Genomic DNA, 27,257 nt, shown 5'->3' with positions numbered 1-27,257 from the left:
TTGTGCATGCTGCAGACAGCTTTCTTAAAAAAGAAATACCTGCAGGACACCAGAGGAAACCCGAATGGAAAACAACAGACCTTTAGATGTTGTCACCGCCCTGAATGAAATCCTAAAACATTAGCATTATTATCGCCGCTGAATTCATTAATCCTCCCCTTGACAGGAGCTTATCTGTTCATGTTATTACTTGTAATACTGTATGGCAGATCCCTAAGTCACGCTGTCCCAGCATATTGTCTGCTTGTGCTGCCCTGAGAGAAGTTTGTTCCCATGAAGAAAGGGGGTGTCACAGATACCCCACACCAGCACCACTACCATCACATCGCCAGATTGATTCTGACGTCCAAAAAAGGGTTCCTTCAATGATATTGTTCACCTGTCTCATTGGCTTAAAGTGGGTGGCTGGGAGGGGGGGCGGCTATGGGAAGGGGGTCGGGTGAGGGTTATTGGTGGGGACACGGGGTGAGGGGTATTGTTGAGGAGAGAGGGGTGAGAGCATTGGGGCTGCGGGGCTGACAGGTGGAAAGAAGAAAAAAAAAAAAAAAACACTCTCATCTGACTAGCCTCCTCTATCCTTCCATGGGGCCCCGTGTGAGCAAAGTAATGAAGTCCAAATTACAGCACAGGATTGCTAAGAACAAGCCTCTATTGTTCGCCCTCAGGGCACACTAAATGAGTGTCACAGCAAGCAGCGGGGCACAGACCGTTACTGCACTATTTAGTCTGTCCCGTTGTCTCAAGAAGGCCCCGTTTGAGAGGTTCTCAGATCAGACAAATACTGCTCCCCTCCTCCCGCTCTCCTTCGCCTTCACCCTTCCTCTGTACAGCCAACCCCTCCCCAACTCCTCACCCCAAAATAGGCCAAATCTCCTCCATTGTGTTTCGACTGCCTAGTGTGAAATTCAGTGTGACGTTAAATGTTTTCTAATGAATAATTACTGAATGGATATGCAGGGGGAATTTGTGTAATGGATTGTAGACTGCATTTTAAAGACGTCTTTTTTGTCTCTGCTCCGTGGTATTTACAGGACAAAAACACTCGGCCTTTCTCAGAAGAAATGAGGGCCATAGGCGGAGGATAGAGGCAGGGGAGGGTGGGGGGGGGTGGGGGGGGGGGGGGGGACGGAGGGCTTTGTGTCAATTAGATCCAATGGATTATCTTTTTTAATGTTTTTACAGAGAGAGTTGAGAATCAAAGGACTTCTGCTTCCAAAGGAGAGAGAGAGAGAAAAAAAATACAAAACCAACAAAAGCTGTGAAAACCTTTGGTCTAAGTGTTGGTGCTGAGAATGCAAAACAGATTGGTGGAATTTTTCCCACTATGCCTCTTAAATGTGCCGCTGTTTTGGGCTCCCCGAGTCCATTTGCACACTGTGTTGTGTTTGGTTGGTGCATCAGCTCTGGTGAACTGCGGGCTGGCAGCCAAGGTTTCCCTGCGTGCTGTGTAGCGATCATTAGCTTCTGTCTGTTCGTCTGCACAATCACAGAGCTTCTCTTCAAAGACACATCGGACCTCTGGACCTCTTATTTCAATAGAACTAACAGGGACCATGTTTGTGCTTTTTCTGGTGCATTTCGCTGCTCCGTCCTCCCCCGAGGAGCCATTTGTTCCAACACTCATTCATCCAGCCGCACATGTCAAAACACACGGCTGAGAATTTTGAACATCATTGTTATGCGTGCACAAATGTGTTACACATGTTATTCTTAATTAAGCAGTTTGCTCCCTTTAGAGCGTATAATTAATTTGACAAATTTATAAAGTTAACCCCTCAAAAACTAAAATATATGTAATGATGTTGAAGTATTTAATGTGCCGTACGTTTACGCAACAGAGAAATCTTCAGATCGTGATGATGAATACATTATAATTGATATAGTAATATATATAAAACATAAAAATATAACAATCCAACTTGTTGCACAGGGGCAGCTGGACATGGAGGGCGCCCTGACTGCCAGGGACCGCGTTGGAATCCAGGATTTTGTCCTTCTGGATGAAACCACGGACGCGGCCTTCCTCAGCAACCTCAAGAAACGCTTCAGCAGAGATCTCATCTATGTGAGTCTGGGAAAGCAGCTTTTAAAGGGAGAGTTGGGTGCATATTTTTTCCTCTTTCCTTGGCTTCATCTAGATGGGTTTTGGTGTGAGTTGCTGACTTTTGGATAACTTGGACTTTCAACTTTCTTTCCATGGAAGAGAGGGTTGCATGTAAACATTAATGCCGTCCTTCTAAGCTGAGTCGTAACGTTAGCTCGCTTAATTAGCTACGTTTGCTAGCCTCTTGTAGACGCACTCTTCCTCCTGTGCAGCGATACGGTCGGCAGGTGTAGTTTGGTTGACAGAAAATAGCTCCTACATGAAACTAAGTTTTTCAAATGTGTTATATTGCCACTTTAAAAGTCCATTTTGTAAGAAAAAAGCCCAACCTGCAGTCTACTATTTTTGATTTTGGGGTGAACTTTCCTTTTATTCCCTGTTTTCATCAAATGGATCTTAACGGTTAATATGTTCCTTTTAACTCGTTCTTTTAGACGTACATCGGCACATTGTTGGTGTCAGTCAACCCCTACAAAGAGCTGGACATCTACAATAAGAAACAGATGGAAACATACATGGGCATCAACTTTTTTGAGCTTCCACCTCACATGTGAGTGAACAAACTGCGTGAACTTTTCTACATTTGTGTGACTTGAAGAAGCTCTTGATTGTAACCTGAAGTTGCCGTGCTTCCCTACAGCTACGCCCTGGCAGACAACGCCTACCAAACCATGCTGACGGAGTTCGACAATCACTTCATCCTCATCTCCGGCGAGAGCGGAGCGGGGAAGACGGAGGCCTCCAAGAAGATTCTGCAGTATTACGCTGTCAGCTGTCCGAGCACCACTCTTCTCAACACCGTCAGGGACAAAATGCTCATGTCCAACCCCGTCCTAGAGGTCTGATGATGATTATGTTGTATCATTGTGATGACAAACCAGAAGGCAGGTCATGCTTTAATACATGAGTCTGTGTGATGTGGCGTTTCTCCTGCAGGCTTTCGGCAACGCCAAAACACTGAAAAATGACAACTCAAGTCGGTTTGGGAAGTATATGGACATTCAGTTTGACAGCCAGGTAAGATTCAACGGACGGATTCACAGAAGTGGAGAGTGGAAATAATAAGTTAGGAACCCTAAAAGGATGAATTTGTTCATCTGAAAACAATAAAAACTAGCCTGGCGAGAGCTCATACCTCTGCCAAGGCCCAACAGTTCCCTTTATTCACAGCAAATTGTACCCACTGATAGAAACCAGCCGCCTAAATATGCCTGATTACATCCAGATCCATGCATTATTCCCTGAGAATTACATGTTAAAATCAGGAATAAGTAAGTGAGAAAGAAAATCCTGGATCAAAGTTTCATGGATCTCCTTTTTTTGTGTGTAATCCTGCTGAAAAATCAACTATCAAAGTAATGAACACAGGTGAAAACATCACCTCCTCGGTGGAGGGTGAATATTAATGTACGAGAATTAAACTTTAGCTTTCGAGAAATCAATATTTTATCCAAAAGGAGATCGTTTTAAATCCGTCCACTGGACCATAGGCTGTTTTTCTCTGTAAGTCGTAGAGCTGCTGTCTTTAGGATGATGATGCCCACAGGGCGACGCTGTCGGGGGTCATATCCTGAACTACCTGCTGGAGAAGTCGAGGGTCGTGCATCAGAATCACGGGGAGAGAAACTTCCACATCTTCTACCAGCTTGTGGAGGGAGGAGAGGACGACCTCCTGCACCAGCTGGGCCTGGAGAGAGACGCCCAGCATTACAACTATCTCACCCAAGTATGCATAACTCAGCGACGCTGTTCCAGTAAAATATTTATGTCTCATTACTATTTATGAGACAATATGACGACCTGACGCTGTGTTTGCTGTGTTTGACAGGGAGAGTGTGCCATTGTGTCGTCCATTAATGACAGAAACGACTGGAAGACAGTGAAAAATGCTCTGCAAATCATCAACATCGAGGAGATTAACACGAATGTAAGCTGGATGCTGACGCTCTTATTCAAACCCCTGACTCTCCCCTACTAGTTTGTCATCGCCTCATGGATTTTTTCATTCTGTGCAGCACTTGTTTGGGATCGTTTCGAGCGTTCTCCACTTGGGGAACATTCGTTTTGAGTCCAACAGTAAAGGCCAAGCCGTCCTGGCCAACAACGACGAGCTGCGCTGGGTCTCAAATGTAAGAAAATAGAAGTGAAACACCTGTGGACATCCAGGACTTTTTGCAAAATGTCAAATTATAAAATCACCTCGTCATCTTTTACCTGAAGCTGTTAGGAGTTGATGCTCGCAGCCTCCAAGAGGGACTGACGTACAGGAAGATCGAAGCCCGACACGATCAGGTACGCGCGTTAAAATGACCTGCGGTTTATTTATGGTTGTGTTTTCATGAACTGCTGGAACTTTACCTTTGATTTTGTCTCGCTTGTAAAGGTCCTCAGTCCGTTCACAGTCGACCACGCCATCTACGCCAGAGATGCCCTGGCCAAAGCCATCTACGGGCAGACCTTCACCTGGCTGGTCAACAGGATCAACGAGTCCATGGAGAACAAGGTGAGAGAGAAAGAGGAGGACACGTGATCAGCGACAGGCAGTGAGGACGAGCTGGTACTGACTTTATTTTCCATCAGGACCCATCAAGGAAGACTGTCATCGGGCTTTTGGACATTTACGGATTTGAGGTTTTCTATGTAAACAGGTAGGTAGATATATTTCCCATTGTATGATTGATTCTGTGATGATGGTTCTGACGCCTTTGTCCCGACCCGTTTCCTTTAGTTTCGAGCAGTTCTGTATAAACTACTGCAACGAGAAGCTGCAGCAGCTTTTCATCCAGCTGACTCTGGCGTCTGAGCAGGAAGAATATGAAGCGGAGGGCATTGAGGTGATCCCGCCACACGTGTGTTTACATCGACATCGTGTTGAATTTAACGCCACAATCGGATTTTTACCATTTTTTCCCTCAGTGGGAGCCGGTTCAGTTCTTCAACAACAAGATCATCTGCGACCTGGTGGAGGAGAAACACAGAGGAATCATATCCATACTGGTGTGTGTTTACTGGAATAGAAGTACACTGGAGTAGAATACGCAGAAGCAGAAGTGGTTTTAATCGTGGTTTTAATGATGATCCTGCAGGATGAGGAGTGTCTGAGGCCGGGAGATGCCACAGATCTCACCTTCCTGGAGAGACTGGAGGACAAGATGGGAAACCACCCTCACTTTGTCACGTGAGTTAAAACCTGCACAAGACCTAAAAGGACGACAAGCTGCTTGAGAATGACATAAATCCCCCTATTTTTTGTAATTAAGCATCTGTTTAAACGTACAAACTCTGCGTAAGCGTCATTATGTAATTCGAAGCGGCTCCTCAACGCTAAGACTCCTTCCATCGACGCTGCGCCGGCTGCTGCTGTGTGAGCGAGCCGACACTGAGCCGATAGAGATGGAGGATTAGGATTGGTCTGCAAAGCCTCTCACTCTTCATCCCTCTGTCTCTCTCCACCTCTTTGACTGCAGGCACAAACTGGCTGACAAAATGACACGTAAGACTCTGGAGAGGGGAGATTTCCGCCTCTTGCATTATGCCGGGGAGGTCACCTACTGTGTTGTGGGTAAAAGAAGCCACGACGTCAAGTCCTGTTACGCAAACATCTACACCTTTTTATTTATTTATTGTTTTATGTTCGACTGATTAACAAGCCTTTTATTTCTTTTTTTGTCACATGCTAGGTTTCCTGGACAAAAACAATGACCTGTTGTACAGAAACATAAAAGATGTAAGTCTGCAAATGAACATTTTTATATTTTTTCAGGCAAGGATACATTTATTTTTTTTGTTTATTGGTCATTGAATTGTGTTCATAGACCGTTTTCACAGCAGATATTTTGACTCGTCACAGCAGAAACTGCACATTAAAGGAAAAGTTCACCTGAAAAGGAAAATTAAATCATTATGTACTCTCCCTCAGACCGTTTAAGAGTTTTGCAGCAACCTGAAGTAGATGAGGACTTGTAGTTGTAATTTAAGTCTCTGGAGGCCAAAGGATCCCAAACTATTTTGAAAAGAGGTTTATTTTCACTTCCTTAACGCACGGTTGAGCTTGTGCACCCACTTTAGACAGAGGTTTAGCAGCTAAAATGAAGATTTTGTCTCAAAAATGAGTGTTAGTAAAGTATTTTAAAATCAATGTAGGATCTCAGGACTTCTGGAGACCTGGATTATGCCAGACGAGCTGCGTGGAGCCATTTTACATTTTTCTTCGATTTTCTTTTGTTACGTTTAATAAAAAAAGTCCCCATCTACTTTGCTGTTTCACTGTGAAGCTCCAGAAATGTTTTGTGTGTACATAATGACTGGATTTTCATTTCTGGATGACCCTCTCCGGTCTGACCCACCAGCCCTCAGCATCTGTATTTGACAACCTCGATCCAACAATCGACCATCTTTCTCCAGAGTTGCTTGATCTGATGACTCTGTTCACAGTGTTATTAGTCACACCTGTGTTTGACAAGACAAAATGTTCTTTTTTTCTCTCTCTTGAAGCTGATTTGTCAGTCTAAAAATGCCATAGTCAAAGAGTGCTTCTCCACGATGGACGCAGACAGCAGGCGGCGACCAGAAACAGTGAGTTCCCACCGCGTCACTGACAGAGCTGCTGTTATACACTTTATCATGGAATAACGTTTGTGATGCAGACAAGACAAAAAAAAAAACAGCCTGCTCTTTCTTTATTTGCAACTTTATAATGGCCATTAATTACCCATGAATGTACTCTTCATGAATGATAGTTATTCTAAAGCGTCACTACATTTTTTTAAGGAGTAAAAGTCTGTACGATGTAGAGATGTAGAGAAGAGAAGTCAGTGAGCGCTCTGACAGAGTGACCGCTGAGACAAAGACCAGTCATTCCTCCTGTCTGTCAGTGGCAGTCTGACCGTGTCATCACCGGGCCATATGTATCTGACAGGTGAACTGTTGGGGATTATGACCCTCGTGTTGTGTCTGTAGGTGGCGACCCAGTTTAAGAGCAGCCTGCTGAAGCTGACAGAGATCCTCATGGCTAAAGAGGCCTGGTACATACGCTGCCTCAAGTCCAACGAGTCCAAGCAGCCAGGTACTTTTATACACGCCACATGCGGCTATATAAGTAACAGGATGGCAGATGTTTGAATTGGATTCTCCCTCATGTAAACACAGGTCAGTTTGATGAGGCACTGATCAGGCACCAGGTGAAGTACCTGGGCCTGATGGAGCACCTCAGAGTCAGACGAGCCGGCTTTGCGTACAGACGTAAATTCGACGTCTTCCTAAAGAGGTACGAAGGAGCGCGGAGTCTGTCAGTCAAATTAAAAGCCTTGGTTTGAGTAGCTCCTCTGCGGCGCATTTCAAACATGTTGAGGAGGTTGTTTGCTGCATTTGACAGATATAAACCCCTGTGCCCAGCCACCTGGCCTCACTGGAGAGGAGAGCCTGCCGATGGAGTGGAAGTGCTGGTTCAACATCTGGGCTACTTGCCAAATGAGTACAAAATGGGACGGTGAGGAGGACGGCGCTTCCTACAGACAACGCAGACACAAACACGCTTAAAAAGCAACGAGTAACCGAGCACATGTTTCATCGTTTCCCTTTTGTTGCAGCACCAAAATATTCATCCGTCATCCGAGGACTCTTTACGCCACAGAGGATGCTTTCGAGAAATGTAAACACGAGCTGGGTGAGCGCACATCAGCTGTTTATTATCAATGCCCAGTCTTTGCAAGTTGGATGATGATTTGATTTTATGCTCTGAATCTGCAGCGACGAGGCTCCAGGCCAAATACAAAGGATACAAACAAAAGGGTGAATTCAAAAAGCAGAAAGAAGCCGGTAAGTGCCGCAACATGTGACGCGGACGAGACACTCTGTGCTGGTTTGTTGTGTGAGTAAAAGGACGATTACCCGCCCGCTGTTTTTATTTTGACATCCTCAGCCACTAAGATTGAAACCTGTTGGAGAGGAGTGCAGGCCAGGAAGGAGAGAGAGAAGAGAGCCTGGGCTGTAAAAGTCATCAAGAAGTAAGATGGAAGTCAGATGTCATCACACAGCTCCTCTCCTGCGTCACATGTCCACTAATTCGATATTTTATGATTGATTGTAGATTTATCAAAGGTTACATGAACAGAGGGCAAGCGAAGAGCTCAGATAACTCGGAGTACCTGGCCTTCGTGAGACAAAACTACTTAAACAGGCTCAAAAACCATCTGCCAAAGACCGTTCTGGACAAAACATCCTGGTTACCTCCACCTGCCGTGCTCACAGAGGTACGACATTTACTCAGCGTCACTGTAAAACAGTTTAAACTCAATCTCACATTCGACTCTTTGTGTTTTTGTTGTTTTTACAGACATCAGAGATACTGCGTAAGCTTCACTACCGTCTGATGGTGCGGAAGTATGTGAGAGGAATCACAGCTCAGAGAAAAGCACAGGTAACACACACGTAAATACATTTTATAAGACCGGATACTTGTATGTTTTGTTTCTTAGCGAGCAACTTCACATTTTTTGTCCCATCAGATTCAGCTGAAGCTCGTTACCAGCAACATCTTTAAGGGCAAAAAGGAGAGTTATCCTCAGAGCGTCGCTCAACCTTTCATGGACACCAGAATCAGTACGTATCAGAAACATTCACAGCACACTAGGGGTGGGTATTGGCAAGAACCTCACGATACGATACGTGTCACGATACTTTGGTCACGATACGATACGTATCACGATATCACGATATTGCGATATAAATAAAGATGAAAACACAAGTACCTGTATATTTTATTTATTTGTTTTTTTTATTATTTAATGGTTTATTTTAACAGGGACAGTGTACATTAATTAAACATTCCTGTAAATGCACCAGAGTTAGCCAGAGGGCTATTTTCCATCTGTTGTCCCTGGACAACATGGGATATGTACATCAGATGATATTGATCAGAAGACAAATTGAGTCAAAACTATTTCATTCAAAACAGTCTCTCCATTTTATTAATTCCCATGAAATTTCCGGGCAGTAATATTCTCTTTGTCCAGCTCGTTGTTCTTGCTATCTCTCTTAACTTTGAAGCCAAAGTGCTTCCAAACGTCAACTTTAAATTGCGGAGGCGTTGTTAACTTTACATCTATTTTGCAAAGACCTCAGCCACTCTCTCTACTACAGAAATACACCCGCTGCACAGCAGAGTCGCTCTTCGGCGCCACCTACCGGAGTGGAGGTACGGAAGTCGTACTGCATTCACAACGCGTCTAAACATGAATCTTTTTTTTTTTAAATCGAACTTTGGAGTTGAAAAATCGATATTGTATTGGGCGGCAAAGTATCGCGATATATTGCCGTATCGATATTTTTACCCACCCCTACAGCACACACAGTTTTCTTTTTGAATTTTTTGTTCAATCATTTAATATCTTTGTAGGCGACCAAGACATCAACATGAGGGTTCTCCAGATGATTCGCAACGAGCACATTAAGGTAATACAGTCAGTATGCACCCAGAGGAAGCACAGCATCAAATCAAACACACAAACCGACCGTGTTTCACTCTGTCTTTCTGCAGTACAGCGTCCCGGTGATTAAATATGACAGGAACGGTTTCAAACCGAGGCCGCGGCAGCTCGTCCTCACCCAGACGGCTGCCTACGTGATCGAGGAGGCCAAGATCAAACAGAGAGTTCTGTACACGTCGCTCAAAGGTCAGAAGGACGTGATGATGTCTGTCACTCCGAACCACCAGGTGTGTTTTCATATATTCATATAAAGTGTCTGTGCTACTCGCTGCAGGTATTTCGGTCAGTAACTTGACTGATGGCATCATCGTGTTCCACATCACATGTGAGGACCCGAAACAGAAGGTATGTGGATACGTGGTGCTCAGCAGATATTTGGGCTTTTAGGAAATACCCAATTGTGGGGGACCAAATCAAGACAGTTAAATATATTTTCATTCAATCTTTTTTTTTTTGAACAGGGTAGAGCCATTGGGAGCAAGTTCTTTTTTTTCCTAGACCGCCCTGAATAAAATACCAGTAAAACATATGAATATAAAACATATACATAAAATAAATCAGTCAAATAAAACACAATTTAAAGTACAAAACAATTATACGTCTATGGATATTACTTGATACACAGCTGGTCTTATTCTAGTTATACTGAGATTAGATATCTTTAAGTCACAAGGTCATATTCAGATATAAACACATGATGCACCTAATGTTGTACCTGTGCTACATATTCCAACATAGGCTTCAGTGACAAAGAGTGATAATGTGCCACAGATTTGGTCTTTTTCTTGCCAAACACTCCGAACACTCCATATATTTTGATATATGGCATGATGGCATATCTTTTTAATTCAGTCTGTATGCAACATAAATGTTTCTAGACAATATGAGTCAAACGCTGGCTCAGTATTTAACCACATCATAAACATCCAGATTTTCTCCGGATATGATTTAGATTCTTGCATGAATTGAAAAAACATATCTCCGGATACAGTGATAAACATTCACACTACATCAACTAGGTCAAAAGGAACCAGCCCGTCAATTTTTGTAATGTTTCTGCAAGTTATTCCTATTTTGCAGAGCATAATATACTTAGAAGCCAGTTTACTAATCTCACTATTAATATACTGAACCGGATCATCTTGGGACCTGGTGAAGTGTTTGTGTCTTTCTTCAGTGTGAAAGCAGCTTTACTCCACTGAATATTTATAAAAAAAAGAATTCTTTGCAACACAAAATATTGGCTGAATTTGTTGTCATCAGATTTTCAGATAAAAGTTTCACATACAGGTTCCATCCATCTGACTGTGCATCATCGTGTGACTGTTTCAGGGGGACCTTGTGATGCAGTGCGACCACTTGTTTGAGTTTTTGACGAAACTCTGCGTCATTGCTAACAAACAGAATGCAGTCAAAGTGGTTCAGGGCAGGTGAGTCCGTGTCTAAGACAGAATTTAAGAGGCTGGATTTTATATGTGCTTTGATCTGAAACACTTGAGTGTGTGTTGCTGTTTGTTTACAGCATTAAGATTGAAATCCAGGCAGGTAAAGAAAGTGCGGTGGACTTTAGCACTGGACACGAACCGATGGTATACAAAGCCAAGAATGGACACCTCATGGTGGTGAGACGAGTGTTATTTTTAATGATGACGAGTTGCGTGCTTTCTGCTCTGCCTTAAAATGTATCTGCACACAAACAGATACGACATGAATCAAGTGGTTTGTCTCTGCAGGTTGCCACTCGAGCTCGGACACGGTAACGTGTGTGGGGTTGAGAAGACACACAAGAAGCCCCTGCATATTTCATCAGGAGACCCCTAAGGGGAGATCAGCATTTCTACAGGAGACACACCTGACCTGAAATAAGCAGCACTTTAGAAAACATGGATGAGCTTGTTTCATAGTTCAGCAACACACTTTCTCATCTATAAATACTGGTCAACAATGGTTTTAACATAATTCTGTGTTCAGCAACGACTCACACTGGACTGTGAATCAAACATTTAAATCTACAAGGTAAAAAAAATACTCAACTTTGTTCAAACAGCTTCAAAGAATGTAATTCTGATTTCAGAAAATGAAGCCATATGTGTGATAATTTTCTATGTTCACTGATGAGAACACATGCATTAAAAACAGAACCAAAGAATGTTTGTAGAAATTTATTTGTGATAAAGTATGTATAAATATAAAACATACATATATGTTGACTTCTGTACAACAGACCTACAAGTACTGTGATTGTTAGACATATTTCGACTCAAACCCATCGTGTGCAAACACTACATTCTCTGATGAATGTGGCGATGAAGGACAGGTCTAATTTCTCTTCCTGTTAAAAGCTTGTAGACAGGATTCCCTCCCTGCCCGGGAGATCTCTGGTTACAGTCATTCACTTCAACCTCAGCATCCATCATTCAATCACCCCGGTACATTTAACACCTCAGGTCACAGCTCAAGTTCCCTCCACTGAAAATAATGACCATTTAGTGGAGTGAAGGGAAAATGCATAAATGTTAAAACTAAATATGACAGAAGCACTACAGTGAAATGTTGCACCCAACTGTGATATCTTAAGTGTATCAAAAGTTGTTAAATCTTAAAAAAGGTTTAATTGCCATTACCTGCAGGCTATAAAGTAACCTTGGTAACATATTCTAAGAGAAAAACATTGCCACCGTGTGGCTACGTGGTGTACAACATCTAGGTAATCCACTGATAACCTTAGAGTGGACCCGTCAGAACCGTGTTAAGGAGAAGCAAAAATTATGTACATTGATTTTTAGCTGCTTTCATGATACAATTCTTGTTCTCCTGAATTTAATGTTAGGACCTCAAATCACAAGATTTATACCAACAATACTATATTCTTTTTTATTCACACGCTCAGGTAAAACTGGTCACCTGCAGTGATAAATGCTAATAAACACATCTAAGGTATTCTGCACACTAGCAGAAAAAGTGATAGAAGTCATCAAGACTAACAACAGAAAACGAAACGCGACAGCCTGTTAGACCACACAACGAAGACAACAAGTGAACACAAACAAACACTCAAAAATCACTTCACCACTACACACTGTTGCATGACACTCATCTCATAGTAGTCTCCTGGAGGAAAAGCTGGTAAAATAAAGAGTAGAAGTGAGACAGAGAGGCGTTGGGTGATGTAAGGCACAAGCGCGGTGCAAAGATTGTCCAGGGTCAGAGACACAGGCCGACGGGTCGAGGGAGAAAAGGTCACTGGTGGTGGTGTGTGCGGTCATCAGGTCGTTTGATGTGAATCCTACGAACTCGCTCAATTCGTTCTCGCTCATCATCCTCATCCAGATGATGAGATCGTCCTGCAGCGCCCCCTGTGGCCTCCAGCAGGGCATTGTCGGGACCCCTCCCGTCATGGGACTCATACAGGAGGATGTTGAGGGTCTCCTCATAGATTCGAGCTTCGGGGAACTCCACCTTGGAGACAAGTGGAGTGTTACACAAGAGATTAACAATGATATTTAAACTACATACTGTAGCTGTATGATCGAGGACTCTTCAGTTTGGGAAATCTACCTTTGTCTGCTTCTTCTCTGTCGCATAAACAATGGAGGTGCAACACACTTCAGCAATCTTGCGCCCTTGGCCATAAAATGACCAACAACAGATCTCGTCCCCAATCACGTCTTTGATGAAGAGCACCCGACCGTTGAACCGCAATGACAGCTTGTCAAACAGCTCAATATTTTTCAGCATGTTGTCATCAGAATTGCTGGAGGAAGAGAGAGTTACAGGACCGACATTTATTAAAATAACTTGTTCCATCCTTCTTTAATTAAACATGCTATTGTCTCATATCAGTGGATGAGAACTCACCTGGTATATGAATACTTGTTGTTGCTTCTGTTATACAGCAGTTTGACAGTAGGCTGTGAAGACAAAGACGTTTACATTTTAAAAGAAGAACATTAATAAGAAATTTCAGTCAGCACGTTATGTAAAAAAACAACATCACTTACCTTATTAGAGGTTGCAATAAGCTTCTGCTCTTCCTTAGACGATGTCATCAGAGGCACTTTACAAAGGGGTTCGTAAGTTTCTTTGTTCTGGAGGGGAAAAAAAAGAAATAATGTTTTTTTGCCTGCAACATTCAAGAGGATGGACTCCACCTGCTGGAACAGAGTGGCACAGATGGTGAAGGATTAACAACACCCAACATAAAAATGTGCTTTTCACACTGTACTCCACCCAGAGCCACAAGCATTCTTAGAGCCCCAGGCTAAAGAAAGCTTTTTCTAACAACGCTGCTGGCTCTACTTTAGAACAATTTAGCCCAGAGTTTGCAGGGTATTACCATTCAAATAGGGCTTAAAAGTACTGGTGTGAATGGGGGCTTAAGTAAACGGAAAAGTCATGCATCATTCCAGAATGTAAACATCAAATAACAGTTTGACTAGTCGAATTGAGTCTAAGGTCAACCCTGGGTTAACAATGTGTGTGCGAAAGAGGGCTAAATTAACCTGCGGTCAACTCGTGGCCAGAAGCTAAGAATAACCCTGGGCGGAGAATATGCAGTGTGAAAAGCCGTACTAAGTGTTTTAGTTACTTTCACCAAGAACTTACGACATTAGTTTAAAATCATTTTCCACCATAGTAGTTTTTACTTCTTTTCACCTGTTTTTTGTACAGTGTGCTTAAATACTGAAAATGACCTGATAGATATATTTATTTTTAGAAAACATTAAAGGAAATAAACAATAAAAATAATGACAACTATTCATTATTAAGAGAAGGGTACAGTGCAGTCTACTGAAATTAAGTTTATGTCGAAATCTTAATATAAACTTAATAATTAAAAACTACATTTTTAAAAGGTGAAGAATAGTCCGAAATTTCTCCAACGGAACATTACCGAGTAATAGTTCTGTGGCATTCATTTAACAAATATTCCAATGGCACGAGGAGAGATTAAGTATTGATACATTGCCCTGTCTACAACGGACAGCTCTTTTTGGTAATGGTACCTGCAAGGCAGCTGTACATTCATCAGCCAGGCCTTGGACAAGGTAATACTTGGCCTCGGCGAGCAGTTCCTCAGTCTCCCGTCGGCTGTCTGGGAGCGGCACAGCCCCGTCTCTAAGGTAGTTAAGGATTGTTCCAAAATGTTTCCCACAGCGATCAATCAAGATCCAACCTAAAGATTTAAAATTGTGAAACATTAGTTAGTAAAGGATCCTATCCAGTGCAGGAGGGCACACTGCATATTCTTTTAATATTTCCACAAACAGCTCACCTTCACTGTCTGTGAGGACCTCCATCCTGCCACTGAACATGGCTTTGAGCATCGTGTCCTGTTTGGTTAAAGTCTGCATTGTAGTGTAGTACAGCGCTCCACCTACATTTAACTTCACATACTTAGAGCTGGGGCTGGAGCCCTTGAAGGATGTAGTCCGCGTTGTAGCTGCCGGCACTGCCGAGCTCACCACACTTTCTCCTGACATATCTTCCTGGAACAGAACAAAATGAAATATAAAGTGAAACCTGAGTCAGGGCTGGTATGTAACTGGATTTACGCAACCAATTCAGTAACATTGTAACGATTAGGTTGGTGTTATTCTTTATTAAACAATTTCTCAGTTTTTTCTGACTTCCCTAAATTCATGTTTCAGTCTAAAGCTCATTTGTTGTTACTGTAAGAGAAATTATTTATCAAATTGGGCTTCCAATATAAAATGTCACTTTTAAAAGGGTCTAAGTGTTGATGGGAGCGGGACAGAGTATGTCAGATTGAGTCAGCATGAATCACAGAGTCCATACTCACAGTGCTCTGGCAGGCTATTAGTTACTAAGATCAATTAATTGCTGGTATTTTGATGAGATTTGTTGACTATAAGACAAAGTGTAGAATATCATCACTTTAATCAATCACCCTGCAAAGTTCAAAACGTGTAATTGTAGTAGCAAAATGTATAATTTGTATTTAAACCCACATATTGTTGTTACGTTGCACTGTTTTATTTCACATATTGACCTATGAGCTCACGTTTTATTACACCTTTAAGCACTGTGGATTATGACCTGGCATATCAACTGAAATTGGTTGACTGTTTACTCTTCATTTTAATTAAACCACTTCATTAAAATTACACAAAGACAACCTTTGTGATTCATCTTGTATTTGTTCACTTCTAAACAAGAATATCCACCAAAGTAACATCTCAACTATTTTAGTTCTGACACTGGACTAATGTTAAAAGAAAACTTTTCTCATTTGAACCTGTAATAACAGCTGAGGCAACAGTCTTTTTAATGTGGAATGGAAAAAAACTGTTTAACTACATGATTACACACCATCTATAAAGCTGTACTAAAAATATGTTTTAAATGGAGTCATAGACGTCTGTTCAGGATCTGACCATCTAAAAAACATACAATGAATCTATGTCCAGGGGTCTTTCATACAAGTTAGTACAAATCAAGCGTTGTCAAGTCCAGACTGCCATGACAAGGCTTTAAAAAAGATGGAACCATGGACCTATAACTGGGCTGGAACAAGGCAGCCACCATTCAGACAGTACAGACTTTTGTTATACGGCTGCTCTCCTTTTTCATCGCGCTAATCTTAAACGCTATTACATGTACGACAGTCCACAGCTGCCTTCTGTTTAATAGAATAGCTAAACACCAAACCGCATCCATCTATCCAGTGGCTAAAGTCAGGAGTAATTTAATTTTAGCCAGAGCAGCTAAAGAGCTAGCTAGCTGGTTAGTTAGCTTTAAATAAAGTTACCAATATTTGTACAAATCTGACACATGATTCACACGCTCTAACATTCATCATTAAACTTTCTCTACATAACGTAAGGAACGTGTTCGTACGTGAAGTTTGATAAAAAACGAGAATATTTACCATAGAACCCGCAACCGACTTATTAATTGTTGCTTGCTAACGTCAGTCAGCTAACACCCACTTCCTTCCGGTCTAGCACTGCGCAGTTATAAAAAATGACGTCAACGTCCCGGTGCTCGGTTTAAAGGGACAGCTAACATTAGCGTTGTTTTGTTTTGTGTTAAACAGAGTTGGGGAGTGTTCGGGATGTGCTCAGGTAAGAGTTAATTAACAATGCAGAGCCTCACCTGCCACTTTGAGTTCGCATCTTGATTAGAGTGGTTTTAATTACGCTAGCGTTAGCCTGCACATTTCCGCCGTTGGAGGTGTAACAGTGATAACGGTCCCCACACCACCCACCCTGCGCACTGGACGGCAGCTTTAACCGCCATCAGAAATAAAGTTGCTGCTCTAGCAACACGAACAAAGGGTAGTTTCTTACATCTCAGAGCTTTTATCGATTAATATCCTCATGGAATTATTTATATATGTAGACAAACGCAACCCGGAATCATTTAATGCGACACAGGGGGATTAATGGCTGCAGTCAACGTACGGATCTCCTCTCATTGTTTACATTTCGAAACGGTATGTTCCGTGTGTTTTGGAGGTTGTCATCGACACTAGATCAAACATAACCCCGCAACGATGACGAATATCGCCAAATGAATGCGAAAAGATTCTCGTTGAGGCCGTATCGAGCCGACAAGCGGCGAACTAGCCCTGTGTGCTAACTATCCCAGCTCCATCTTCACTGTATCGCCCGCTGCTACAGAGATGGCAAGTTAGTCTTCATCTTTTTTTCGTTTGGCTTTCCTCCCGCTTGGACTTCAAGGACAACCAGATGACCGAGGAAGTATAGCGCCAGGTGAGCCTGGAGGCCAGACACACATCTGCATTTGAGGACTAGCGCAGGTAAGTGCACTTATTATGCTCACTCAAAACAATGTGATGATGGGCAGTTACTGGGGTTCATGTTCAAAAATCATCAGCACAAATATGCGGATCGTCAGCGTATAGCTTCGAAATACAGCCGGTGAAATTCTTCTTTTCCAGGCGGCACAATGTTTACTGTTCCTCAAAGCTCCAAGTCCGACTTCCTGGACAAAGCCAGGCAGGCCAGGGAGGAGAGGAGGGGACAGAAGGACAAGGAGAAGGCAGCGACCAACATCCAAGCCCTGATCAGGAGGTTTCTCTGTCGCTGCAGACTCCAGAAGCAAATAAGGTAGCCTGAAACTGTTTACTGCAGATTTATTAGCCATTTGTAATGCAGAGAGCGTTGAGTTCATTATGATTGCCTTGAACAACTTGAGTAAAACAGATCAATATTTGGCTCATCTTCACTAATTTCATTCTGTCTCAACAGAAAAGAGGTTGATGACTATTTTCAAGCCTCTGAAGCTGGGACGTCAAAAAGAAATGCGCTGTCAATTTTTAAAATTGCCCGGAAATTGCTGTTTATATACCAGCTAGAGGACAAAATGGTGAGTTCGCAAGTAGTAAAAAATTAAATTCACTTTCATAATGATACTCGTTATTACATTATTACACTCAACATGCTGGTTGTTGGTTATATACTTACTGTCTTGTGCTGCGTGACTCAATCGACTGTGATTTTGTTTATCACACAGCGGTTCGAAAAGCTCTGTCGTGCTATCCTTGCCAGCATGGAGGTTGAAAATGAACCTAAAGTTAGTGTGCATATGTTTATACCCTGAAAATACTTAACATTTTTATATAAAGTGATTTATTTGATCAGTAACTGATCTCACGTTTGGCTCTCAGGTCTGGTATGTTTCGTTAGCTCTCTCCAAAGATCTCACCATCCCCTGGCTCAAACAGATAAAAGATGTGCTGTGGCTCTGCTGTCAGCGACTGAAGTGCTTAAAGGTCAGTTGTATTTTGAAGCAGAAGAAAATGCTATTTTGACATCACACTTATGACTTGAATTGTACATATAACCTCCTGTTTTGTGATCTGCAGCCCGACATACTTCAGGACAATAAGATGATAACGCTGTACCTCACCATGCTGGTGACCTTCACGGACACTTCGACCTGGCGGATAGTGAGAGGGAAGGGTAAGTCTGAATCAGGCTGCGGGTTGTATGATAAACACGTCTTTTGTTGTTGTAAGGACATGCTCTCTGCAAAAGGCAAAACACAATATTTCCCCCTCTTTATTCAAGGGGAAGCTCTCAGACCCGCTTTGACAAGGATTTGTGAAAATATCATGGGCCACCTCAATCAAAAGGGATTCTATTCAATTCTGCAGGTTCAGTATTACATCCGACTTTTTCCAATTTTCTCAAAAGATTCAATGAAGTCCTGTGTCGTGCCTGTTTTCGTCCTTAGTGAAAACGTATAATGGAAATGCGCGTTGTATGTCTTCTTAACTTTTTTTTAACTTAGATCTTGCTGACAAATGGCTTGGCCCGCTCTAAACCGTCTCTCTCCAAAGGCACTCTGACCGCTGTCTTCACTTTGTCATTAAGGTGAGGTGGAAGCCGGTTATTAAAACGCTGTTTGCTTTGTCTTCATGCGTTTTTATCTGCAGGCCGTCCTTTGAACAAACTCTGATATTTTTCAGGCCAGTCATTGCTGCCCATTTCTCCGAAAACCTGCTGAGATCATTCCTCATTCACATCATGTCGGTTCCAGCCATCGTCTGCCACCTCAATGTCCTCACTCCAGAGGTAAAAAAAACCCCCCTCAAAGGTCACATGTTGTTGATGCGTAGTTCCACTATATATGATAATTCTGTGTTATTAGAGAGTCGATTTTAATATCCTCTCTCTCGACAGTGCATGGCCTCCATCCAGACGCATGACCTGCTGCGGAAGTTCATTCTGTTTCTCAGCCGGGAAGAACAGTGTTTGGACATCTGTGTGTGTCTCGAGGGGAGCCACACGCTCTGCTTACTCGGTAAATTATTTTAAATGAATATGAGCTTTGCACTTTCATCAATGCCACCTACTTTTGTTTGGATTGGAGATTTCATCGCGTGTAATGTGGACTGATAATTTTTCCGTTGTGACTGCGTCGTTCTCGTGTTTGACAGGCAACTTGATTCACCTGGGCTTCCTTACTGAGAAAGTCCTTGAGGAGGAGGCCAACCATTTTGTGAAGGACCTCACCGACATGCTGTCCTATTGCCAGAGATATGTATCCCAAAAGAAGTCCAACCTCACCCACTGGCACCCTGTCCTGGGCTGGTTCTCCCAAACTGTCGACTACGGGTCAGTGAAATAGTTTCGATTTAAGCTTAATATTCATAAACTGCAAAGAGTCGTACCCAAATATTTGTTATTGAGCAGAAGATGAGACATACTGTACAGTGTTGTGCCAATTCAGCTTTCTCAGGGCTCCTGCTCTTTCCAGGGGAAGTTTGAAATTTGTTGCCGAGAATATGAGCGCTGAATATTAAACGGTTGATGTTGTTATGCCTTTAAAGCATGATTATTTGTGTACTTTAATGCCAGATGCTTGTACTTGACTTCATGTGCCCTCTGCCTCCTCTGTCTCCCGTTCTCTGCAGTCTGAATGAGTCAATGCCGCTGGTGACTAAACAGCTCCAGTACCTTTGGGGTGTTTCTGTCATCCGGACACTCTTCAACGACGTCCTCTCTAAAAAGCTGGAGAGCCAGGAGCCCACTCCCCCGCCCCCGCAGCCCAGCACATCACAGAACAATCTCCCAGTTAAAAGTGAGTTATGAACACAGACCTTTTGTTACGGTTTCAAAGTGGGTGCAGTCTCTTGATCTTGAAGGTTGTCTGCATCTCTGGCGCTTCTGTGTTTTGACAGACCTCTTCAAGCGAGCCTTTCAGAAGTCGGCCTCCGTGCGAAACATCCTGAAACCAGTCGGAGGGAAGAGGGTCGACTCAGTTGAGGTTCAGAAGGTGTGCAGCATCTGTGTGCTCTACCAGACGGCACTGTCCACATTAACGCAAATACGACTCCAGATACTCACCGGTCAGTACCAGAAACTTCCTCTTTTAAATATTACGCAACCAGTATTTTTGAAACATCCTGGAGTTATGTAGCTGTTCATTCTCCTTTTTTTTTTACTGCAGGCCTAACGCATCTTGATGACCTTTTGCCCAAACTCTGGGCCTTCATCTGTGAGCTCGGCCCTCAGGGCGGCCTCAAACTCTTCATGGAGTGTCTGAACAATGACACCGAAGAGTCCAAGCAGCTCCTGGCCATGCTCGTGCTCTTCTGTGACTGCTCACGGCACCTTATCACGTAATTTCACTCACTCTTACTGAGCAGTGTGTAAGACCCTCGATGCAGCGGCAGCATTTTAACACACACTGTCATTGTATTACAGAATTCTGGACGACATTGAAGTCTATGAAGAGCAAACATCTTTCAAGATAGAGGAACTCATCACCATCTCTTCATTTCTGAACACCTTTGTGTACAAGATGGTGTGGGACGGCATCTTAGGTGAGTGCATGACGTCACTGATTCATGAAAGCTGTGATGATGGCACCTACATTTAAAATGTATATTTTTTTATTGAAAAAGCTGATTTGAATCTTTGTGTTTAATAGAAAATGCTAAGGGGGAGAAACTGGAGTTGTTCCACAGTGTTCATGGCTGGTTGATGGTGCTTTATGAACGCGACTGCAGACGACGATTCACCCCCGACGACCACTGGCTGCGCAAGTAAATACAAACACATTATTTTCATGAACTGATTAGTTGTTGTCTAAAAATGTAGGGAAAAAATGGGTTAACCACAATTTCCTACAGCCCAAAGTGACATCAGCTAATCGATTACTGGACTAATTGTTGATGTTCTAAACACTTCAGCCTTCTGTTCCAGGATAGACCGCTTTGTGATTGCATTTAAAAACCTCACCTTTAAATCTTTGTGGTGCATTCAGGGACCTGAAGCCCAGTCTGTTGTTCCAAGAGCTGGAGAAAGGCAAGAAAAGAGCCCAGCTGTTACTGCAGTACATCCCACATGTCATCCCACACAAAAACGTGAGCAAACAGAATCCTTTTTTCTGAGGAGGAATGTTGTTTCATTTCAGTTGTTTAATAAATGTCTGTCTTGTTTTAGAGGGTTCTGCTCTTCAGGAACATCGTCACAAAGGAAAAAGAAAGTTTAGGGTTGATAGAGACGAGCTCCGCTTCGCCTCACGTCACCCACATCACCATCCGTCGCTCGCGGATGTTAGAGGTACGGAGTCGACAGATCAGGTAGATTTGGTATCATACCTCACTGCCTAACACTTGTGTTTTCCTGTCCTAAGGATGGATATGACCAGCTCCGCCGATTACCAGCTAATTCTATCAAAGGCGTCATTCGTGTGAAGTTTGTCAATGATCTGGGAGTCGACGAGGCCGGTATCGATCAGGATGGTGTGTTCAAAGAGTTCCTAGAGGAGATCATTAAGAAAGTGTTCAATCCTGCGCTCAACCTGTTCAAGGCAAGTCAGAGAAATGAAAAGGAATTTTTTAAAAACATCACCCTCCTGCTGCTTCAGTGGGTTTGACTGTTTTGTACGATACTTCTAATTTCCTTAGACTACAAGTGGAAATGAACGGCTGTATCCTTCACCCACATCGTACATCCACGAGAACCATTTGCAGCTGTTTGAGTTTGTGGGGAAGATGCTCGGGAAAGCCGTGTATGAGGTACATTTGCGCGTCCTGAGTCTCCTCAGTTGTCGGCCTGTTGCCTGAACACCTTCAGTGTGTAACTGTAACTTCTCATACTCAGGGCATTGTCGTGGACGTCCCTTTTGCGTCCTTCTTCCTCAGCCAAGTACTGGGTCACCATCACAGCACTTTCTACAGCTCCATCGACGAGCTGCCCTCGCTGGACTCTGAGTTTTACAAGAATCTCACTTCCATTAAGGTGAGTTACAGTTACAGTTTTGTTTTTCTCAGATTTGCACATTTGTTTGTATTTCACAACTTGTAAATGTATTTGTTTTAACAGCGCTACGATGGAGATGTAGGGGATCTAGGACTGACATTATCCTATGATGAGGATGTTATGGGGCAGGTAAGAAGGGAAATTTTGGAAGATATGATGATACAGTGTAGTTAAGTACAAGAAATTCATAGAAATTGTTATTATTTATGTTCTCTTATAGCTTGTCTGTCATGAGCTGATTCCCGGGGGGAAAACCATGCCAGTCACAAACGAAAACAAGTACGTTCATTTATATCATATTGGGAAAAAACGATAGCGTGGCGAATCGTCGCAAATGTGAAATGTTCTCGCTTTGCTGATTGTTTCTCTGTAAATCCTGCAGGATCAGCTACATCCACCTCATGGCTCACTTCCGGATGCACACGCAGATTAAGGAGCAGACGGCAGCTTTCATTCGGGGCTTCCGCAGCATCATCAACCCAGAGTGGCTGCACATGTTTTCCACGCCCGAGGTGCAGCGTCTCGTCTCGGGAGACAACGCCGAGATCGATCTGGATGACCTCAAGTACGCGACTGAAGGCTGTCACGATATCGGACATCTATGTTTTCTTTGAAATGCTCATTCTTGTTATTCTCCCCTGTCTTTACTCAGGAAACACACCGTCTACTATGGAGGCTTTCACAGCAGCCATCGTGTCATCATCTGGCTGTGGGACATCCTGTCAAGTGACTTCACCGCCGACGAGAGGGCCATGTTCCTTAAAGTAAACAGTTTATTTTGTGACGGGTGATTCTTGCGTGCTGACGTGAAATAATCACAGTCAACATGTTTTGTATTGCTTCTTATTTTTGTGTTATCGTAATTATGATGTTGTGTTATTAGAATCATTCCATATTAACTTTTAAATCTTTGACTTTGTTCAAGGTTGACTGTATTTCACCTTATTTAAGTTCACCGGGCTCCAAACTGGTTAAGAAAAGAGAGCACCTCAGTTCTGGCCTGTCAACCGTCACAGTCGAATGCTTTTAATGACTTCTGTTCATCATTGTCTCATGTATTGTCTTGTACAGTTTGTTACCAGCTGCTCCAGGCCTCCTCTTCTGGGTTTTGCCTACCTCAAACCACCTTTCTCCATCCGTTGTGTGGAAGTTTCAGACGACCAGGTAAGAAATGTAAAAGGCTGACATCGACGCCGCGTGCAAGTTACGTTTGTGTTGTAGCTTCCATGTGTACATCTGCGAGATGTATTTGTAGTAACAGAGCTTTCCCTGTGTCTAGGACACTGGAGACACTCTTGGCAGTGTTCTGAGAGGCTTTTTCACTATTCGCAAGAAGGAGCCAGGTGGTCGACTTCCCACTTCATCAACGTGCTTCAATCTGCTCAAGCTGCCTAACTACAGCAAGAAGAGCATCCTGCGCGACAAGCTACGCTACGCCATCAGTATGAACACAGGCTTCGAGCTCTCCTAACTCAGTCGCATCCGGACAATCTTTCGCAGGAGGGGTTGTGTTAGGCAGCCTGAAACAAGCACGAGGCTCTGCATACCTGGACTGGAGCCTGTCGCATCAAAGGAGCACCACGAAGGACCTACAAACTCTCCTTTTGTCTCTTTTAAAAACTGGACGAGCCCCCGCTCAACTCAAGTCCACTCCCTCGCATCGAAGTGGGGGGAAGCTGTTTCTGCAGCACAATCCAATTTTTAGCATCTCCCTTTGCCACTCCAAGTGTTCAACATGTCATGTATTTAACTTGATGAAATACAGATATACAGTGGCCAGATCTCTGTTTCTCAGGCTTAACAGAATCATTCTCGGATCTAACGCTCCCATTTTAAGCGAACTGGAAAGCAATACAGATGCAATGCAAGCCATTAGACACGTGGTCGACTCACTCGAGTGAAGCCAAGCGATGCGTCGTTAATACACTTACAAGCTCGGACTCCATTATCCGAGCAACTCTCAGCCGATATTGGATGAGTCTTAAATGTTTTGCCGGACGTAATGCATCTTTTTACAAATGGAAGACAAATCAATGTCTCGCGTTCGACCCCCACGAAGGGGCGGCTCACAGCGGTGATCCCGCGTTTATTAAATTGTGGTCCGGTTTTTCCGAGGAAAATCATTTAGACCTCGCTCCGTTTCTCCCCAGTGAAAGACAGCTGACCGAGAGAGAGAGAGAGATGTGTCGGCCCTCTGGTTTTCCTGATCACACTACATTTAGAAATCTAACCTCCGTTCTGGTGAAGCAGCAGAATTTCTTGACACGACAGGGAAAAGAAAAAAAAATCTGATCCTGCTGTTTGATGTAGAAAAGATGTCCATGCTGATTTGTCTTTTTGAAAAACTGGAAATGAATTTGTATTTGCCCTGTGCTTGACTTCCACTCCAACGAAAAAAAAGAAAAGTCAAGTAATAATACTCGTAAAACTTCAGACTTCACACTACACCTTTGAATAATGCTGAGTGCCTCATCTAACGCCACCCCCCCCCTCTTTGCTCTCACACGTCGAACTGTAACCAATAAACATGTATATCGGAAACAAGCCATAGAAACGGGGGGCTATGTACCTGGACTCCTTCTCCGCTCCGACTAACAAAAAAAAAAAAGCGCAGAATCCCGAACGCTCCACTACTACAGCTACAACTACGACAACTACAACCGAGGAGGGTTTTTACTCTGATGCTCTCTGATCTCTGTGGACATTTTAAGCCATGTGGAAAAGATTTAGAGGTTTTAAAAGACCTCTCAACATGATGTCATGGACTGGTTCGTCAACCATGTGAGACTGCTTGATTTGATGTCCGCTCGGACGGAAACGTTGCACACCTCTCTGCTGTTTATTGTGACTGTTGGGGGGGGGAAAGAGACGTGAGGGTGAATGTTACCTTATAAGCCTAAATATTACTTTACACAGGGTTCAATTAAATCATAAAAAGTCAAGGAAAGAGACGTCGTAGTCGTGAACTAGAAAGAGGACTTTTAAAAGAAAAGGTTTAAGGAAAAGGATCAAATCTGTACCATGTTCTTTAATATGCAAAAAAATGTTTTCTGTCATGAAGGACTGTGGATACTTTTGTTGATGAGAACAATTGCCACGTTTCTTGCTAGTCATATTACGGCCACTAACTTGTGTGAGAACAACAAATAAGTAATTACAATTTTAAATGCAACCATTATATATAAATACAGATTAACGACGCCGGTTGTGTTGAATTAACATACAGTCTACTAATGAGATTAAGATATTTAATCAGTCAGGAGGATCCTGCTTCGGTTCTCCTCCTTTTTCAATCCGTTCGAGCAAGAGAATCGTAAAAAAAACACAGCGAATTGATTCACGAACACACTCTCTACGCTCCAGTGTGTGTTCGTGTGGTGGAGGGATGAAAGATACCTCACAAGCTCGTCTGTCTCGTCTGATGAGGTCGCTCATCTGTTTCAAAAATGATGTCAAGAGTAGGCTTTAAATGTACCAGTGGGCTGTTGATGCTGACTTTGAATATCCACCCTTTTTAGTACAAAAAATAATAAAAAAATGATACCGGATGTGTTCCCACCCTTCATGTCAACGTTTCCAATCTCTTGTTGAAGTGTGTTGTGTGGAAGGAGAGATTCCTATGTGAGATTTCCCCATCGGTCATCATCTGCTCACCCTCACGCTGGTGTTAAAGTCGGATGAGGTTTCGTGGTTCACAAAAAATTTCTGGAGCTTCGCAGCAAAACAGAGCTGCAGCATTCTCCGACACAACTGAAGCAGATGGTGACTTGTTTAAAACATTTTAAAAACATTTAACAAAGCAAAGACAAATTAATCTCGTCTGGTGTTATCAAAGTCTAGGAAAACCCAGAGATTACAAACTGATTTGAAAAAGATGATATCTACACCCATGATGCAAGGTTGAGGTTGTTTTTATCGCTTTTATCGTAGCAGCTACAGTGACGATTTCAGCTCTTAACAGGGTGTAAATAACAGCTTTTCACATCGATTTGGGATCTCAAGGTTTCTGGAGACTTTGATTACGGCAGGAATTATTTGTGAACTATAAAACTTTACCTGAACACTTTTCTTTACATCAGGGCTGTCTGAGGTGGGGACCACAATCAATCAACTTTATTTATAGAGCACTTTTCATACACGAGTATGTAGCACAAAGTGCTTTACACAGGAAACATAAAACAATAATAAAGAAAACCCCTCCCTCCCACCCTCCGTACTACATACATGCACACATACGTACACACACACATACATACATACACACACACACCTGCACACTCTTACTACTGGCAATAGGGAGACATGGCAAGGCACTGAGGATTGAGGAAACGCCACCTTTGGGGTCGTCCACACTGGGAGGAGTCACAGGCTGTGCAGCGGGGGGCAGCAGTGCCCAGGCCCCCCGACCCTGACAGACAACAGCTGGCCGGGCCGAAGGGACCCAAGGACAGCACCCCCAGCAGCAGCCCAGACACAGCTCCCAGTGTGGAGGACCCCCCTGAGGAAACTCTGGAGTTAACCCTTAAAAACTAAAAACATAAGATAGGATAAAAACCCTGACAAAAGATAATTAAATGGAGTGAAAAGTTAAAAGGATAAAATACATAAGATAATAATATATAAAATAAAATAGTATCGAAGATAAATAGAAATAAAATTATTTAAGATGAAAATAGTTTTTTTTGTTGTTAAAAACAAGATAGAAACAACAACATAAAATACGATAGAACCACATAAGAATGGAATAAGAATTTAAAATATTAGTTAAATCTTTTAAAGACCTTTTTAAAACGTATTATTTTTTGCTAAAAACGTCTGGTGGGGCAAACTGTGGCCCACCGGATGTTTTTAGCAAAATGAAAAAACAGTAAAACGATTCTTGTGGGAGTTAAAAGCTCTATA

General features: G+C 42.8%; 3 protein-coding genes across 5 annotated transcripts; 2 read left to right on the top strand and 1 right to left on the bottom strand.

Moving 5' to 3' along the window:
- Nucleotides 1-1,168: 1,168 nt before the first annotated feature.
- On the top strand, nt 1,169-11,734 carry myo1ha (myosin IHa). Its single transcript, XM_030416810.1, has 32 exons — nt 1,169-1,555; nt 1,931-2,065; nt 2,539-2,654; nt 2,745-2,943; nt 3,041-3,121; nt 3,651-3,830; nt 3,933-4,031; nt 4,120-4,233; nt 4,325-4,396; nt 4,488-4,607; nt 4,685-4,752; nt 4,833-4,938; nt 5,021-5,101; nt 5,191-5,282; nt 5,572-5,666; nt 5,785-5,831; nt 6,599-6,679; nt 7,064-7,169; nt 7,253-7,370; nt 7,479-7,592; nt 7,693-7,769; nt 7,853-7,921; nt 8,025-8,109; nt 8,193-8,355; nt 8,439-8,522; nt 8,611-8,704; nt 9,501-9,556; nt 9,642-9,777; nt 9,866-9,936; nt 10,924-11,021; nt 11,114-11,213; nt 11,325-11,734. The coding sequence occupies exons 1-32, from the start codon at nt 1,325-1,327 to the stop codon at nt 11,349-11,351; spliced, it is 3,315 nt and encodes a 1,104-aa protein (XP_030272670.1). The 5' UTR covers nt 1,169-1,324; the 3' UTR covers nt 11,352-11,734.
- Nucleotides 11,735-11,738: 4 nt separating this feature from the next.
- On the bottom strand, nt 11,739-16,778 carry kctd10 (potassium channel tetramerization domain containing 10). Of its 3 annotated transcripts, none has more exons than XM_030416814.1 (7): nt 16,711-16,778; nt 14,867-15,080; nt 14,598-14,767; nt 13,593-13,679; nt 13,450-13,502; nt 13,150-13,345; nt 11,739-13,050 (listed from the first exon to the last, which is right to left on the bottom strand). In XM_030416814.1, exons 2-7 carry the CDS (start codon nt 15,072-15,074, stop codon nt 12,832-12,834), a joined length of 933 nt encoding a protein of 310 aa, XP_030272674.1. In that variant the 5' UTR covers nt 15,075-15,080; nt 16,711-16,778; the 3' UTR covers nt 11,739-12,831. The 3 variants fall into 3 exon arrangements, with proteins under 3 accessions (XP_030272674.1, XP_030272675.1, XP_030272673.1); XM_030416815.1 differs by lacking the exon at nt 16,711-16,778 and adding an exon at nt 16,484-16,612 and having other exon boundaries at nt 14,867-15,076; XM_030416813.1 differs by lacking the exon at nt 16,711-16,778 and adding an exon at nt 16,484-16,582.
- Nucleotides 16,559-25,915, top strand: ube3b (ubiquitin protein ligase E3B). Its single transcript, XM_030416812.1, has 28 exons — nt 16,559-16,679; nt 17,298-17,377; nt 17,519-17,687; nt 17,829-17,946; nt 18,094-18,153; nt 18,248-18,352; nt 18,446-18,542; nt 18,651-18,736; nt 18,874-18,956; nt 19,052-19,157; nt 19,266-19,386; nt 19,523-19,700; nt 20,000-20,166; nt 20,267-20,434; nt 20,536-20,707; nt 20,793-20,911; nt 21,019-21,133; nt 21,355-21,454; nt 21,534-21,653; nt 21,727-21,903; nt 22,001-22,111; nt 22,197-22,334; nt 22,419-22,484; nt 22,576-22,634; nt 22,738-22,920; nt 23,008-23,119; nt 23,427-23,519; nt 23,635-25,915. The coding sequence occupies exons 3-28, from the start codon at nt 17,527-17,529 to the stop codon at nt 23,824-23,826; spliced, it is 3,207 nt and encodes a 1,068-aa protein (XP_030272672.1). The 5' UTR covers nt 16,559-16,679; nt 17,298-17,377; nt 17,519-17,526; the 3' UTR covers nt 23,827-25,915.
- Nucleotides 25,916-27,257: the final 1,342 nt, after the last annotated feature.

Source organism: Sparus aurata, chromosome 5, assembly GCF_900880675.1.
Source record: "Sparus aurata chromosome 5, fSpaAur1.1, whole genome shotgun sequence".
Lineage (NCBI taxonomy): Eukaryota > Metazoa > Chordata > Actinopteri > Spariformes > Sparidae > Sparus > Sparus aurata.
The sequence above is the reverse complement of the archived record's forward strand: the minus strand, read 5'-3'. Positions and strand labels throughout refer to the sequence as shown.

Bases quoted from the DNA above. Each gene is read 5' to 3' on its own strand.
- myo1ha (XM_030416810.1), top strand. From the start codon at position 1,325: ATGCCTCTTAAATGTGCCGCTGTTTTGGGCTCCCCGAGTCCATTTGCA. The intron at 4,234-4,324 runs GTAAGAAAATAG...TTTTACCTGAAG, and splicing joins AGCTGCGCTGGGTCTCAAAT to CTGTTAGGAGTTGATGCTCG. The intron at 9,557-9,641 runs GTAATACAGTCA...GTCTTTCTGCAG, and splicing joins TTCGCAACGAGCACATTAAG to TACAGCGTCCCGGTGATTAA.
- kctd10 (XM_030416813.1), bottom strand. The intron at 13,680-14,597 runs GTACCATTACCA...TTTCCCCTCCAG, and splicing joins AATGTACAGCTGCCTTGCAG to AACAAAGAAACTTACGAACC. The intron at 13,503-13,592 runs GTAAGTGATGTT...TTGTCTTCACAG, and splicing joins TTATTGCAACCTCTAATAAG to CCTACTGTCAAACTGCTGTA.
- ube3b (XM_030416812.1), top strand. From the start codon at position 17,527: ATGTTTACTGTTCCTCAAAGCTCCAAGTCCGACTTCCTGGACAAAGCC. The intron at 20,167-20,266 runs GTGAGTTATGAA...GTGTTTTGACAG, and splicing joins GAACAATCTCCCAGTTAAAA to ACCTCTTCAAGCGAGCCTTT. The intron at 21,455-21,533 runs GTGAGCAAACAG...GTCTTGTTTTAG, and splicing joins ATGTCATCCCACACAAAAAC to AGGGTTCTGCTCTTCAGGAA.